Genomic DNA, 15,973 nt, shown 5'->3' with positions numbered 1-15,973 from the left:
TTTTAGCCACGGTGCTGCAAAATAAAACAGAAAAATATGTAGAGGCGATTTACTTCCAGATCAAGACTGAGAGTAATTAGTTCCCCACACTAAAAAGGGCTATTAAAATGAAACTGAAGCACTGAGATTTCTGCTTTTTTTTTTCTTTTTTTTTTTGCAGAGTTAGGGGACTTCTCAGTCCGATATGTAGCCTCAGGCAGAAGTTGATTTAATCTTTTCCAATCTCGAGTCCTCAAATCACAAACATACATCCAGATCGCAATGCTGGCAGGAAGCAAACTTAATATGACCAGAGGTCACACACACCGACACTCAAACATCATGTTTAATTGAGCTGAGCCAGAGCTGCCAGGCTTTCGAGTCCTTGTAGTCAGTGTTGAAAAAAAAAAAAAAGTGCAGTTAAACTGGTGTTGGAGGGCTACACTCACAATGCTAGGAGAGTAGAACCGTTGCTTACAACGGAGCAAGTGGGAGTGATGTGAATGCTGAAAATCTAAATAATACCCCAGCTTGAGGTCTGACCAGAGGTAAATTCTTCCATATGTGAAAGTGGAGGAGACCCCGTTTCTCATTACGGGGATAAAAAATAAACAAAATGAAGTCAACTCTGTTCTTTTCCACGTCGCTCAGGGATTTTTAAAAAAACAAAGCAATGCTGCGTGATACCATACCTTTCATGACGCAACCATTTCTTCGTTCTAACAATGTAAAAGCTAACAGATGTCGACTTGCCTGCATGTATTTGTATGTGCTTGGTTTGTCACCAAACACAGAGAGCTGTAGTTTGCAATGAACCCTGGGTATTTAACTGCCGTAGAAATAAACACAAATGAGTAAATAAGTATGTCTTCATTTGGTTTATGGCAACTGAGTTGATAGCTGGTTAAGGAGGAGGACTGTGTTCAGAGTCAGACCATGAATACTGTGATTAAAAAATATATATATCTATCGAGTTTTCATGATTTATTGATAGACGTTCTTCCCCTGTCTATCAAAATCAGTACCTTACATAAAGCTTTCTTTATAAGTTTGGCTGTAGTTTCAGTTCTTTCTGTCTCGTCAATGACTGCACGGAGCAAGTCAGTACAAGCATCTCATTTCTCAGAGAGGAAAAAGCAGGAAGAGCAGAGCAGTCACCTGATCGAAACAACAAAAAGGATATACCAGCCTTTGGTCAACAACAGCTCCAAGTTAAATTCACATCGGTCATATTCGCACAGAAACGTCAGTGTCAGTCTCAAAAGTACCTAGAAGACCAACAGACAGCACTAACTTGTGTAGATTCCCACAGCATTTCACTACTTACTTCATAAGTAAGAGGCCCCATGAAAGGTTAATAAGGCAACTTCCCGTCCTCTTTCTCATTTCTTCTTTCGGGGTAAAAGTTTTTATGTTTCAATCTTTTACATTGCACACACACACACACACACACACACACTTCCATATGCACCACACGGTCAGCCCACGCACTTAAGTCCAATGGAGTCACAGCCTGAAAATACATTTGCTCACTGCTGCATGGGATCTGATACTTTCATGCTTTATCATGCATAACCACTGAACTAGAGATACTATAACTATTAGTTAAAGTAGTTGTAACTAGTGTATTTTGCATCCTCTGCATATATGTGTGTGTGCACTTTTGCACACCAGAGCAACATGATGAGTCACTTGTGGAAGTTCCGTCACAGCTGGGTATGACTTAATCAAGAGAGAAATGTATTTCACACCTGACTAAAGCCAGTGTAGAAAAAGAATGTGTGAATTCCTATCACAGATCATGCTATGACGAGATGAGACGGACGAGAATAACAGGCTCACCTGCTTCACTAACACAAACCTCAGTATCTTTCATTTACTTTTTTTTTTGTTTGTTACCCTGATACAAAACACACTGTTGTTGACTTTATCGTATCTCTCACGTGTGAATCTTTACTGGCCTGACTTTGAATGCACAATGATTCCCGACGCATCTCAGTCGGGGTGGGAAATTAGCAGGTAGATTTTAGATGACATAATTATTTACTTATTTGATTGGATGGTGAATATTAACATTTATCTCATTAGCTAGTAGATGTTCACCTTTAAAAACAGTTTATTTCCCATCCTAAAAATGCAACAATCCTCAATTTGATAAATCTGAACTCGGACTACAACAATCTATAAGCTGCATCATTTCACTACCAGTCTGTGTGTGATCCACATAAGCACCTTTTCAAGTCTGATTATCAGGATTCTCTGTATTCTTTATGGCTGCAGACCTAAACTTAGGGATGTTAGCTGATAACATTAGCTCGCCAATGGTGCTCTGTTAGCCTAATGTTTGCCTACAAGTCAATGCAAGAGAGTGACACTGAAAGGCCTGAAAATCAACTACAAGCATTAACTTGCTTCCTCAACCAGACCAGGTGACTAAGCTTTATCTAGGAGCTGTGTTGGGTTACATTATTTTACACAGGTAGTTGTTATGACTGGTGGAGTGGGCACAAGAAAAATTCAATCTTGCTTTCATAACTTAATATCATACCTCCAGGACCGGTCCAGCTCCCAGTATGGTCCTCTCCACCCCACTGGCATATCCCTTCTGGCTGAGTGCAGTCAGACAGTGGATCAGGAAGTTGGTACTCTGGGTCTTGCCTGAGCCACTTTCCCCAGAGATGACAATGCACTGGTTCACCTTCTTCCTGAGCATAGCATAGTAGGCTACATCTGCGATAGCAAAAATGTGAGGCTCCAGTTTGCCCAGCTGGTGGTTCTCGTACATCTTGACGTACTTTGGGTTGTAGATGGGCAGGAACTTAAAGGGGTTGATGGCGATGAGGATGCTGCCTGCATAGGTGTAGATCTTTTTCTTGTAAAAGCGTGTGCGCAGGTTGTTTAATATGCTGTCCTCATTGAGGACGGGGAGGTTGCAGAGGTCTGCAAAGTCGTCCTGTGGAGGGGGGAGGAAGCCTCTGGCGGCTAGCCGCTGTGCCTGCTGCTCCTTAGTCACAGGCGGGAGGTGGACATAATGGATGCTGCCGTCATGATTTCTCTCCTAGGTCAAGGAAAGGTAAAGAGAAAAAACTTTTTACTGCTGAACCTTTGGATGCTTGAATTTTCTACAACCAGTCAAAACTGTTTTTCCTTTTTTATTATCATCATATTATCATCATTGGTGAGTATTTTTTTTATTAAGGTTGTCAACGTTTCTCACTAAAAATTAATAACAATGAAAAAGCAGAAGGAAACACACTGCAATAGTTAGACAGTGGGAGGACTTTTCTGGGCACTTCACATCCACTGAGTCTGACTGCAAAGTGAACTGTGTGCCGTCGACTCTACCTGTAGTAAGAAGTAAAAGCCGAGGCTCTGAGGGTGTTGCTCCTGGGCTTTCCGAGGCCACAGCAGAAACCTCTGTGCAGGCAGGTCTCCGGCCTCTAGCACCCACTCTTCTCCGCCACATTCCTTCACCTCTGCTAGCACATACATGCGGCCAGGGTCCAGCCCCAGTTCCGTGGCAGCATCTGAGATCACTGAGGCTGCTGTTGCATCCTTCTGAACTCTAATGAGATAGAAGCGATTACTAAACTTTGATCGAACATCATAGCTGTTGATGCTGCTTCTCGAGCCGTAACACTGCGGCACACTCACCTAAGGTTGCAGCAGGTGGTGGACTGGGCAGCCAACCGTGGGTAGATCTGGAGCAGATATGAGCGGCCATCCTGATCGTTAGGGCTAGCTGTCCCACCTCCCCCGCCTCCTCCACCTGCGTTTGTTGCCATGGTGGCAGCGCCATCTCTGACACTCATCCTGAGCCAGGGGGAGTGGCCTCAGCATGCCGCACCCACTGCTTCCTCTCACCACGCAGCACCTGAAAATGACAAGTATTCACGTGTTAATACATCCACACTGATAACTGCGCCCTTATTGACATCGAACCACAATAAAAGGAGGCTCTTCAAGACCACAGTAAAAGCTTCCATAATTACAAAATCTGCGATAAAAGAGAGGACCGACTCTCATATAATTATGAGACAGCCAAGATGGTGAATCATTTCTAATATAAAAGCAGTGCAGCTTTCTACAAGTCTAAACAATGCGTGGTTGCACCTCTGAGCAAGCATTTTAAAATGCAAACAGAATAGCTGACTTTCAAACAAAGTCTCAAACCACATGGGAAGTTTATCCTTGTTATGTGACCCAGTAAATTTTTACTTTCTGGACATAATGTAACTCTGCTACAGTGTGTCTTAGATTAGCCTAGAAAAAAAGAGGCCTATACCAGTAAATCTAACAGTTTGATAGGATACAGGCCTTATAAATTAGCAACAGATCATTTGTGAGGCAAGTTATTTACTTGCTTAGATTTCTTTCTTTGTAATCAGTGTTTTATCATAAAAATATGTTAAAACTTTGAAGTACCCCAAGCAAAATACTATTCCCTTGTACCAAAAGTTGACCAATCGCCGCTGAAATGTTTCAGAAACTTCATGTTGTATAACAGTTGTATAAGATCGATGTGAAATGCTAACCACAAAAAAAACAAAATAAAACCCCACAAAAACAAAAAAAGTACTGTGCCAGGCCAAGCTCTTTTATCAATAACTGACACCGAAATAAAAAAAATGAAGCATACTGTGCAAAAAGGAGCAACACAATATTAGAGGCTGGAATCAAGAACTGGTTACAAATCGTTTAGCTTATCCATTACTTTTATTAATGCGGGCATATTTGTCAGTTTTATTTTTCAGTTGTGCACTGAAAAACAATCATGTTAAACTCATGCGTCATGGAGGAGCAGAGAAAAGTAGGAAAATGTGTTTGTTGTAATGTCTGTGAAACACCAGAAATATGCTGAAACATCTTGCTCCGCAACATGGTCCTAAATTCCAGGAATGTCATGTTTCACAGACACAGACACAGACACAGACACAGACACAGACACAAGTCCCTCTTGCATGTCTGTTACAGAGGGAACCTATCTTGTTATAACAACATAAGAAAATCTAAATGAAACCAAATGATGTGAGCTTTCTCTCTGATTTCATCCAGTTCAGATTACAGACCTGTTAATAAAGCTAGATCTCGCGTCACCCACCTCACCCATCAGCTCCCAACCAGCAAAAAGCCTTTCACACCTGCTGCACAGGGAGGGGAAATAAGCAGAGAATCAGTGGAGCTTTTTCCACACACGGTCACACACACATGCCTTTTCGTCTCTCCTGTTCTTCACTGTATTCACACTCGGATAAGAAAACAGCTGCACTGACGCTGAAAACCAGCACTGACCTACTTTTTTTTCTGCACACAGAAAAAATAGATCAGAAATAACTGAATCAGACTGATAAGATTTTAATGATACCGATTCCATTATCGATTCTGCTAATCATTTCTCAAGTAAACAAACTAAGACAACAACATCATGCAAATGTCTTCAAGTGTCTCATAATCTGAGAGAAAGCTAATGTGTGGATGGAGTGAATGTAGTTTGTGGTTTTTCTCGCATCTAAAATTACACTTCAGACGTCATCAAGAGCAGGTAGAACTAAATTAAACTGCACTTTTAACTTCTACAAAATAAAAGAATATTCCTATTACTTTCGAGGGTACATGAGCGCAGGTACAGAGCTCAGACATGTGCATCAGTGTTTTGATGTTTTGATGTTTGATGATGAAGTTTTTACACTTCAGTGCATTGTAATATCACATGTTAATAGTTCCGCCACTGAAACTGTACCGTGGGTTGCAGCTGCAGACGCTGCACAGAAATTGAACCCTTCCGCTCAGCGACAGCAACCAAGACACAAATACAAAGAACACAGAGAGGGTAAAGCCACAAATAGTGTAATGACTGCAGAGTGTTCACACTCCCTCAGACCAGTACACCAATAATTATGTGTGACAGAACTTGTGGCACCATTAAGTGTTGAACAACTTTTTTTTAAATCACATCTAATCTCTCCATCGATGGATATTTCAGTTTTTCTCTGCATGGCAAGGTCTCAACACCAAAGGTCTTATGTCACAGAGGCCTGAGCAGACGATTAACGGAGAACAAAGTAGAGGTTTGTTCAGCCCTTACTTCGGATATCACTGATTTCCTGACCGAGGGGAAGCTGCCTGGAAGATCTTTACGAACCATAATAAACTACGGGGGCAGGAAAAACTTCTTCTTACTGACGTATCACATGAAGGCAATGGGCAGCATTTCTCTGAGAACCCTTGCATCGAAACTGTTCAAAGCGTATGGCTGACTATCAGTCAAATCAGCAGATATGGCTTTTAGTTGTGATGAAAACATGCGTACGTACGTCATTACCCGCATTAGCAGTTTTACTGCTGAAGCTTTAATACAAAAGGAATAGATTCGACCACATTTACATGGTAATCTGAGAGGGTTCACACATTGAGCACGCTTGTGTTAAATGTTCTCGTGTTCTTGTTTAAACGGACGAACACATGGCATTCTTCAACCTGTGCATGGAAGAAAGAACAGATGGATCCGTCCATGTATGAGGAGCCGGTTTCCACACCACAATCTACCGTGCACTAGTTAGCGTCACTAGAAGATCATGTAGGGCTAAACACTGCTCTGTAATCAAACGTGTTCGTACGACTGCAAGTTCGCTTCACCCTACACCCAAATTACTGACAGTTGCTGTGGTTGCTTTGCCAGACTGACATGATGACAGCTTTACATCATCGCTGTTGAACAGAAAACCTGGTCAACGTTACTGCTTCGTTTCACTTTTTTGAAGTAGTACTGAGGTATTTGGACCACAGCCAAAAGATTAATGATCCAGGTCAAGGCTGGCAGTGACAAAAACGAATGCAGAATAGTGATCTATAGTTGAGTGTGAATAGCACAGACAGCAGCTGGGTAAAGTTTGGTCTAATGATGGATCATGTAGCGTGGCTTTGCATCAGTAATGCATACTGTGTAAACTGTAAGTCCCCCTTGGGGAAACGGGAACCTTGTTTAAATCACTGTATGGCAGGCCGACTGCGCTGCTTTGGTAACCTGATCTCAGGTCGAGGCCTGTAAGCACTGAGTTCTACAGTTTATCACTTTTATCATTCGAGCAGAGACAGTTTATTTTCTCAAACTGAAAAATAAGAAATGTTATAGTCTGACATATGCCCAAAAAAGCAGGCTGAGGGGAAAGTGACTCTCACAGACGTCTGCTTGTATTATGAAACCAAGTTCTCCATTCCTCCGTTATAAGGTTTGTTTTCACTGAAACTTTCCACTGACTGATCCTGATGTGTTCTTTGGAGTTATTTAGAATAATACACACAGACATATCAAGTAGCTCTTTTACAAATGAACCATAGATCAGATAAGAGGTTAGCACATTTTAAAAATCACGTGCAATATTGTGTAACAGTGTCAAACATGATGTTTTGTCACTTCACCTGCTGTTTAACCCTGGGAACTTTTGACAATTAGTCTAAAGAATAATCACAATCAACTTCACCCAGCAGCTGATATCTTTAGAGGGAATAAACACAATAAACATGCTGCTAGTAACCATTTGGGAGTATCTATCCAACATATCTGGAGCTGCCTTAATTGATTATTTTGCATTGTTGAAGCCTGTGTTCAGATACAGTTTTCTTTTTCACGCATAAGCAATATCTGGAATCTGAGGTTTGACGCATGCAAAAGACCACAACATGCTATAATGGACCAACTACGTACAACTGCACAGACAAATATATCTTAACAAAGCCAACTCTGGAATCATTTAGGTCGCAGCGGAGAATTAGAGGAAAAATAGAGCAACTTGAGAATCATGAGCTTGTGCATTTGCCAGGCTAGCTGACCACAGTCCCAAAAACATGCAAGCTTGTAAAATGCCAAGGCATGCAAAACTGTAGAGACCACAAAAGACAGCATCATCATTATCCTCCATCATGGAGCCCTGTCTGGTTTAAATCTGTCACTTTAACTCCTGAGCTGTGCTCTCAACTAGTTTCAAAAAGGACAAGGACATAAAGCTACAGCATCTGTGTGTAAGACGTAAATCATTTCATCTCAGTTGGTGTGAAGAGAGAGAGAGAAAAAAAAAATGGGAGTGACAGAATGAAAACTGAACAAAGAAAAAAAACAGAGGAGGGCAGGAGGAGAGACGGAGAAAGAGAAAGGTAAACATCTAAAAGTAAGTCAGAAAAGAGAGAAGTCCTAGGGGACAATCAAAGGAGACGGAGGCTTTGAGATAATGCAGCTTCCTCCCTGCGGAGGAGATCCTCTGCAAAGATGCCCAGCATTCCACAGATAAGACCCGGGGTTGTCTGCTTTGTGTAGGCTCATGCATGGCACTTTAGCCGCTTACCGTGGGTTGATGGGAAGACACTACAACTGAGGGTAGAGAGGGGCTCTTTAGCTGCTTACTGTGGGCAGGAGGAGGCATTAACTACTAACAAGCTCCTTAAAGTGGACTTTTTTTTTTAAGGCGGTACCACTCATCCCCACTGGACTCACTAACCTCATCCCACCCAACTCCTCATTATTGAGTCAAGGAGAATAGGCTTGGAGTAATTAATTCCATCAGTAAGACAAATAAAGAGTACAACACATGTAGCACTATTTTAAAACAAGGTTTACAGTTTTTCTTTACTGTCATTTATTTTCCAGATTGAGCGCCTATCTCTATTGTTTTCCCAGACCACACACATTCACGTCTGGACGGCTGCGCTGATTTTCAATCCACTGTCACACAGGAACTTTTAGAAACAGTCGCCCGGGGAGTTGTCAATATTTCACTGAGCTGTGTTGTTAACACTGAAAGTTATGACCCATTTAATATGCCATAATTTTGGCAAGCTCAATTTTAAGAGCGCAATATACAACAACTGAATACAAGTATGTCGCACGTATGCACTCGCACACTGAAGAATGAAGAACAGTAAATACCAATTTGCCAAACTCGAAAAGAGAGAAGAAAAAAAAAAACACAACCCTCTTCTAACTTCATTATAACTGAAGTGAGCTGTTTTACAGTCACTGGCAGAAGTGAAATAAACCAACCAGGTCTTACTCACTGTCTCCCAACTCCTACTCTGTCCTCTTCACCCACCTTCAAAGGAAAGCTCCACCCAAAGAGGAAGAAGGAAGAGGAGGAGCAGTAGTAAGTAAAGAGTGCCAATTAGTGGAGAGAGAAAAGAATATTTTGCCTTTATATGGCCAGTTGTTATAGTGTTTATCATTTCACTTTGATATGTGTGAAGGCTGTGAGTTATGTTCTGCTACAGACAATACATTCTCTTGCTAATGGACGTCCCAAGACTGGCATACTCATATACTGTGTTGTGTGTGTGTATATATATATATATATAAAAAACAGAGTGGCCAGTCAGTGCTGAGACACCATCAGCTGACTCTGTGATCTGGCAGGAAGTGAGTGACCCAGTGACACATAGAGGGTCAGTGAACTCCAGCTGTAATTCTCTGGTTCACTCCTCCTGTCTCTCTCGCTGTATGCCTCACACTTGACACACAGAGGTGAACCAAAAGGAAACAAGTTATGAAGTCAGCGGTGTGCATTCCTCTTCAACGTCACTGATAAATCTCATGAGTCAGGACTATGAGCAGCTCCTATCATGGAAGTAATTAGTCACAGCAAGACAATGACAGCGGTTTGAGTTAACCGGAAGTCTGAATGGTTCAATAGTTTGTTTACATTTGGACCAATAGGACTGCAATAATTTATCTGCTCACATATATATCTTACACCCCTCATTGATGTATTACCTTTTTAGATATGGGCGCATTCCTTTTGTTTTAAACAACTGATTAAAAACTGGAATACTACAACCAACTTAACTGATGTAAATGAGGATGATGTCAACATTTTTCTACATTACAGTATTTACCTAACTTTATTGGTAGACAGAGGAAAGGTAATAGATGACCTGTGAAAAATCATCAGTACTACTAGAGCTGAAACAAACAATCACTGAGTCGATCAAGATGACATTTACCGGCAACTATTTTTAATAACTGATTAATCATTGTGCCATACATTTCCTATTCTCAAAAGTAAGACTTGCTGCTTTTCTTTGTTTTATGTGTACAAAATAAATAATTTAAAACTGGCAAATTGATCTTTAAAAAGAAATAGCAGGCGTTTGACCATTTTCTGATATTTTATGGATCTAGTGATCCCTTGATGTGTGTGTCGAAACTGGAAAATTTTCGAATCCAAAAAAACAAACCACAGGACACACACATTTTGCAATTTGGAGTTCAGAGTCTTGCTCAAGGCCAAGGAGTCAGAAGACTCCCAGTATTATAAAAAGTCAAAGTTAGACACAAACATCATATTGAGGCAAAAAAAACAACAACCAAGAGATAAAGATAAGGTAATTCAGGGATTCATGAGTAGAGGAGTGTCTTTGTAAGAGATATTTTAACATCAACAGCAAACTCTTCAACTTTCTCCTGGATCCAGTCCCGTACAGTACTGATACAGCTAATGAGTAACTGCCATACTACGCTCTCCATCATGAGTATTATAAAGTAGACATTTCTGGATCTGACTCACAAAGGATGAGCAAGTTAGGTGTAATTGTAGACAGTGATTGTGACTGTAGTAACAAGAGATGTTTCAGGGAAAATCACACTTTCACACAAAGAAAATACATATCTGACAACTCTGTAAAGCCAAACCAACTCAATGCTAATTCCTCTTTCTCAAGTAGTTCTAATATTTAAAAAAAATACATTTTTAGATGACACTGAGACCTATAAAGCTTGTTTCAAGTCTTTGTTCTAGCCATTTCTTATATCTGTGGAAATCTTGAGACCTTGACTAGAATTTAAATAAAGCTCTGTGGGATTAAACACCACTTGTTCCAATAATATGAGCTTATAATGATGGACCCTCAAAGGCTTTGTGGGGTTGAGGAGGTTAACCATTTAAACATCTGTGTTCAAGTTGAATGTAATAATTTTTGTTGACACTGAATGTCATGCATTTTAAAATCCACTGGTTCGCCAACAGGGTACATCTGTGAACCTGGCTGCAACGCCGTAGACCGAGCTCCTCTCCTCTCCCTAGGGAAAGTGCAGCTAGGACCACTGAAGTATCCATCGCCACTACAACTCTGTCTGCATGATCTAATGGAAATGAGAGGGGCTGGCTCTTTGCCAAAGAAGGCTGTATTGTCCTGTGGGCACAATGAGAGACACAAGCAAGGGAAGTACAGATTGACTGCGTGTGTGTGTGTGTGTTGTGTGTTCTCTCAGGGATTCATAAATGCCCTGAGGACTGGTGTGTGATAGAGATAAATATTGCTCATGTTGCTGCAGAGAGTGGTGGTAAATCAGCCTGCCCGGTTGAGGCTCTATAGGAAGTGCAGATGCACTCAAAATGGCTGTGAATGGATCAGAGCCCTCCCACTAGAGCCATGTGGCCTATTCAAAGATCCAGCCTTTTGTTTAAAAAAAGGGGACCAAAACCTCAATCAGGGAATTAACTCATCTAGCAGACACCAACTGGGCTCAATAAGACAAACACAGATAGAGAGACCTATGAAGAGAGAGTGAAGTAAAAGGAAGAAAAAAAAAGGGGGGGCACTGAAAGCTCATCTCCTTCTCCTCCCCCTCCTGTTTTTCAAGTCAGCTCCCAGGCTGGCCACAATAAAACCAGAGCTGAGGAGCATCTGCTGCCTCCGTCTAAAGACGAGGATAAAGGAGAGAGGAGCCACAGGGATCCAGCCTTTGACTTGTTGATATTACCCTATTCATTTAATATGGAGCCCAAGCTCATGGTCAAAATCCTCTTCTCTTGACAATTAAGCCGCTAGAAAAGGAGTATACAGAGAAAGACCTCGCAGATGATACGTTAAGCCAACTCGCCCAAGTCTTTGAGATAAACACCGTTTGATCACATCATAATCACAACGACCACTTGATTTTCAAAATCATTAGGAAACTCAGGCCAGCCAGCCGTCTGTCACCATAAATTACCTTAACTGCGAGGGACAATGCTAATCAATTATAACACGGTCATCTGAGTGCACTCCATTGATCTGCCACTCCCGATATCATGTGTCTAAGTCATATATTGACAAACTGAAGTGGGCCCCTGTGCGTTTGAAATCCCTCGGAGGCAGGTATGACCCCGTATCACACACGGATCATCCCAAGTCGAGCGCGAGGGGTAAACATCAACAGCTGGGACTGCCTGCAAACATGTTGGACAACCTACTTAAAACAACCTGAAAAACAAACGCGGCTGCTTTACTTCTCAGAGGCCTCCACGTGTCGGCTCGTTCCGCTCTGGCTGGAGTCAGTCCAACTTTGGTTTTAGCCACAGCTTTTATGAACTTCAACTTTATGTACATTTCACAGTAGGTCAGTAATCCAAAGAGGCCCCGAGTACAGCCTTACACTACTCCCCCGTGTCTCGCCACCCGTCTGCCTCTGCTGTACCGCTGTGTTTTCAACTGCTTCCTTAACTGCGCCCCTTTCCCTCCATCTCTCCGGTCTCCTGTCATACCACTATCTTTCACAGAATCTACCCCCCAATGCCTCCCCTTCGACCCCCTGCTGGTCACCCCCCCCCTTCTGCTCCCACACCGCCTAACATTTGGCACAGCTGCTTTAACTCAGTCCAGATGCAAAGCCACACTGAGTAGAGGAGAGTGGAGAAGAAGCTCGTTCTTTAACTATGAGAACTAATGATTTACACATAACGGCAACCAGAATATGTTTGAATGAAACACAAAATATCACAAGTGCTTTGTATCTTATCAAAACACTTATGCTGCAGAGTGCTCCAACCGAGCACAGTGAAGCTCGCATGCAAATGTAATGCAAACGTCCTCGCGATAATATCCCAGCCTTGAACGTCTGCCTCGCACAGGCTCGAGCCTCAAGTCTCTTTCATCCTTGGAGTTAATACTGGGATGAGACCATGTATAGCAACCAAGATGGTAGACAGAAAAAAATATATGTTTTCAATCAGTGTGATGAGCTGAAACTCTAGATTCAAAGCAGCAGCGTCCACATGAAATACACCAGACGAGTGAGGCCATAGCATGTCTGACTTAATTCAACCCAGAAGGCTACGCTGGGTCTGATTGGCTGTTTTGGGATTCCTCGCTAGTTGGTGGTGACAGGGGATTCCGGACCAGTCATCTAAGCCATGTTGGACTAATAGACTAGTTTAGACCAGCTGCAAACAAATACAGTAAAATAATGACAATAGCCCACTGGTATGTTATTCTTTAGCGTTGTAGACATTTATATATAATCCATGGGGGATGGACAAAACAACAAAAATACCAATATGATGGCTCAAATGGGAATATTTGCTGGTATTCTTAATGTTAGGTGATAAATATATCATTTTCACATCTTTTTATGCTTTCCCTTCTGTTGTCAAGTTAAAGTCCATGTAAAGTAAGAATAAATATGTGTTCCGAGTTTGTCAGACCAAAGAAGAAAGTGTCCTTAACCACCCGGCCAAATTTGAATGATTGAAAATATTGACAAGTTTATGCAATTAGGTGTCGAAATCAGGTAAAAATTAATATTCTCAGTTCTAGGACTGTGGGGGTGTGTCTGCTGAATGCGCTGAAGCCACGCCCACTCACGGGAGCAGTCATGCAACAATTTTGAAGTGAATGAAACGTGTCAGATGAATTCAGAAACTAACTTTGAAACACTGAGCGAGATGAAGTAATCGCCATCTCTCTGAATTCTGAACTGGCTACGAAACTGGGTAGCATTAAGCAGACGTTCACATTATTCTGTCCACCCCTTGTATAATGCAATCAGCCTGAAGAAAAAATGTTTCCCTTCTAGCTAGATAAATTCTAATATTTACACGACGTGATTATTTAATTCAGGTGCATTTGATATCAGGTAAACAGCGGCTGCTCAGGATGGTCTCCGGTTACGGAAACACTTCCTTCCCGTTCAGCGTGATGAACCACACGCAACAACACGCACAAACATACAGTATGTTGTCTGGAGATGTGGGCCAGCTGCAGGCAGAAATCAGGAAGAGGAGAAAAGGAAGCGAAGGAAAGGAAAGGAGGCAGACAGAGGGGATTATTGTACACGCTCACTCATGTGGGCTACCCTGCTCTAAAAACACTTCCCAAACACATGACTCCATTGTAGCACCAGAATAGTCACTGCACTGCACCAAGTTCATACTTTTAAAATCTCTTAGCCCTGCTGCCAATTATGCATGTGGCACACACACAGGCACACTTTTCTTTATTCCTTTGAATTAAAAAGTTCAAACGACAGGGTACAAGCCCAAAATTATCTCAAAACTGCTTCTGTTTGTGCGGATGTACTGTATCACAGGTAGCAGGAAGAAACTTTTGATTTAACCAAGCCAACATAGAAACCTCTTCTGTGGCACCATGTTTTCATGTGGGTGGCTCAAATCAATGCAAGAAAAAAAATATATATATGTCAACTCAATGAATTCTACATTTTCTATATGCCTGGACCCCAGTTTGGACTTAGTGGGACAAAAAGCAGCAGGTGGACAAAAAAAAAGAAAAAAAAAAAAAGGTATTGTAACGAAGAGGAGTCAACAAAGAATAATCTCCGACTAATATACAATAGAGTATATGTGGTGCAGCTAGTGTAATCTATTGGAAACATCTTCCCTGTGGTGTGTCCTGATTATGTTTGGGTGGCCTGACAGATTCACCAACATGTGGATGATAAGCACCTTAGAAAGGATAACGTTGTTCGAACATCTAGTACGCCCAGAGCGACGTTTTTTTTCCTAAATCATGTACGTTGTTTGTATGTTTTAAAGTGGGCTGGTCAGTGACAGTAAGACAAGAGAAGAAACACGAGCAAAACTGATGCTGTGCAATGTCAAACACAACGCCGCATTTTCTTCTCCCGTGCCTTTATTTTCATCAGTACGGGGTCACATCATGTCTCTTAACACTCCCCCTCTTCCACCTGGACCAGACATCCTGAATGAAATGTAACTTACATATGGATTCATTCATCAGTGACCAGACTGCACTGTAAAAATAGAGTAAAAACAAACAGAAGGGAGCAGAGCCCAGCCAATGTGGAGCACATAGCCAAGGTCTACTGTTCCTGCTCCATCTCCCTCTCCTTCAACCCTCAACTTGTCTCTTTCTTTCCATCTCTTTCCCCCCCGTCTGTGCCTCCCTTGTCTGTGCTTGGCTTTTTCTCTTCTACTTCTCTTGTCACTGTTCACAGCCCTGAAGGCATTACCAGCGGTAAGACTGGGCTACAGCTACCAGACTTGGACAGAGTTCAAGCCCAATGCTGAACACAAAGTGCTATACATGCCCAAAAACATGGCTTGTATTAATATATCGGGACTCAAAAAGTATGTGAAAGGATAAACACGGTATACCACATTAAGACCGCCACCATTGTCCTCTGTAACACACTGGCATGCTTCTACCCTGGCACATAGAATGGGAATGGTTTGTCACCTCTACCGCCTTGTCTGGCTGAGATTATTCATTTTTTCCTCAATTCGTTTCAAAAAGGGGCGAGTGAGGAATTACGTTGGAGTCTATTTCCTCAGACCTGCCCGTAACTCTTAAACCAAGATGTAAAGTCCAACCCAAATTATAAAAAAGAAGATTTCATATTAGAGTAGGTACGGTTTCATGCCCTTTATAGAGTCTTAGAACTTCAAGGTCATTCTTAAATCCACTTCCTCCTCAGTATTTGCGTTTACACAATACGTGAGATACACAAATGCAGTTTTATTAAGTAAACATAAAAAAGATAACAGCATGAACTTAAATTTCCCCGATCACTACTTAGTTATAATTCAATGTGCATGTTTTCTCTTTCTCATACAGACAGGACTAATGTATTTTCAGAATGTACATATATATTTTAACGTTTTATGTGTACTAAAAACAACCCAGACTACTTTTACAAATTTAGGAGTCGGTCAGCTACATTAAGGCAATTGCATGACTTTTATAGTTTAACTATAGTGAAAGATAAAGC

The 15,973-nt window shown here is 41.6% G+C and overlaps 1 protein-coding gene across 11 annotated transcripts in view; it reads right to left on the bottom strand.

The window, feature by feature from the left end:
- The window catches only part of myo9b (myosin IXB), a 52,550-nt gene that overhangs the window by 30,349 nt on the left and 6,228 nt on the right, over positions 1-15,973 (bottom strand). For all 11 annotated transcript variants that reach the window (XM_027289951.1, XM_027289952.1, XM_027289953.1 and 8 more), the window contains 3 exons: positions 3,634-3,853; positions 3,325-3,544; positions 2,528-3,037 (listed from right to left, as the gene is read on the bottom strand). In XM_027289951.1, the coding sequence (XP_027145752.1) occupies positions 2,528-3,037; positions 3,325-3,544; positions 3,634-3,791 (888 nt within the window). In that variant the 5' untranslated portion in view covers positions 3,792-3,853. The remainder of the gene's footprint in view (positions 1-2,527; positions 3,038-3,324; positions 3,545-3,633; positions 3,854-15,973) is intronic.

The sequence above is a fragment of the Larimichthys crocea genome, chromosome XVII (assembly GCF_000972845.2).
Source record: "Larimichthys crocea isolate SSNF chromosome XVII, L_crocea_2.0, whole genome shotgun sequence".
NCBI lineage: Eukaryota > Metazoa > Chordata > Actinopteri > Sciaenidae > Larimichthys > Larimichthys crocea.
The sequence above is the reverse complement of the archived record's forward strand: the minus strand, read 5'-3'. Positions and strand labels throughout refer to the sequence as shown.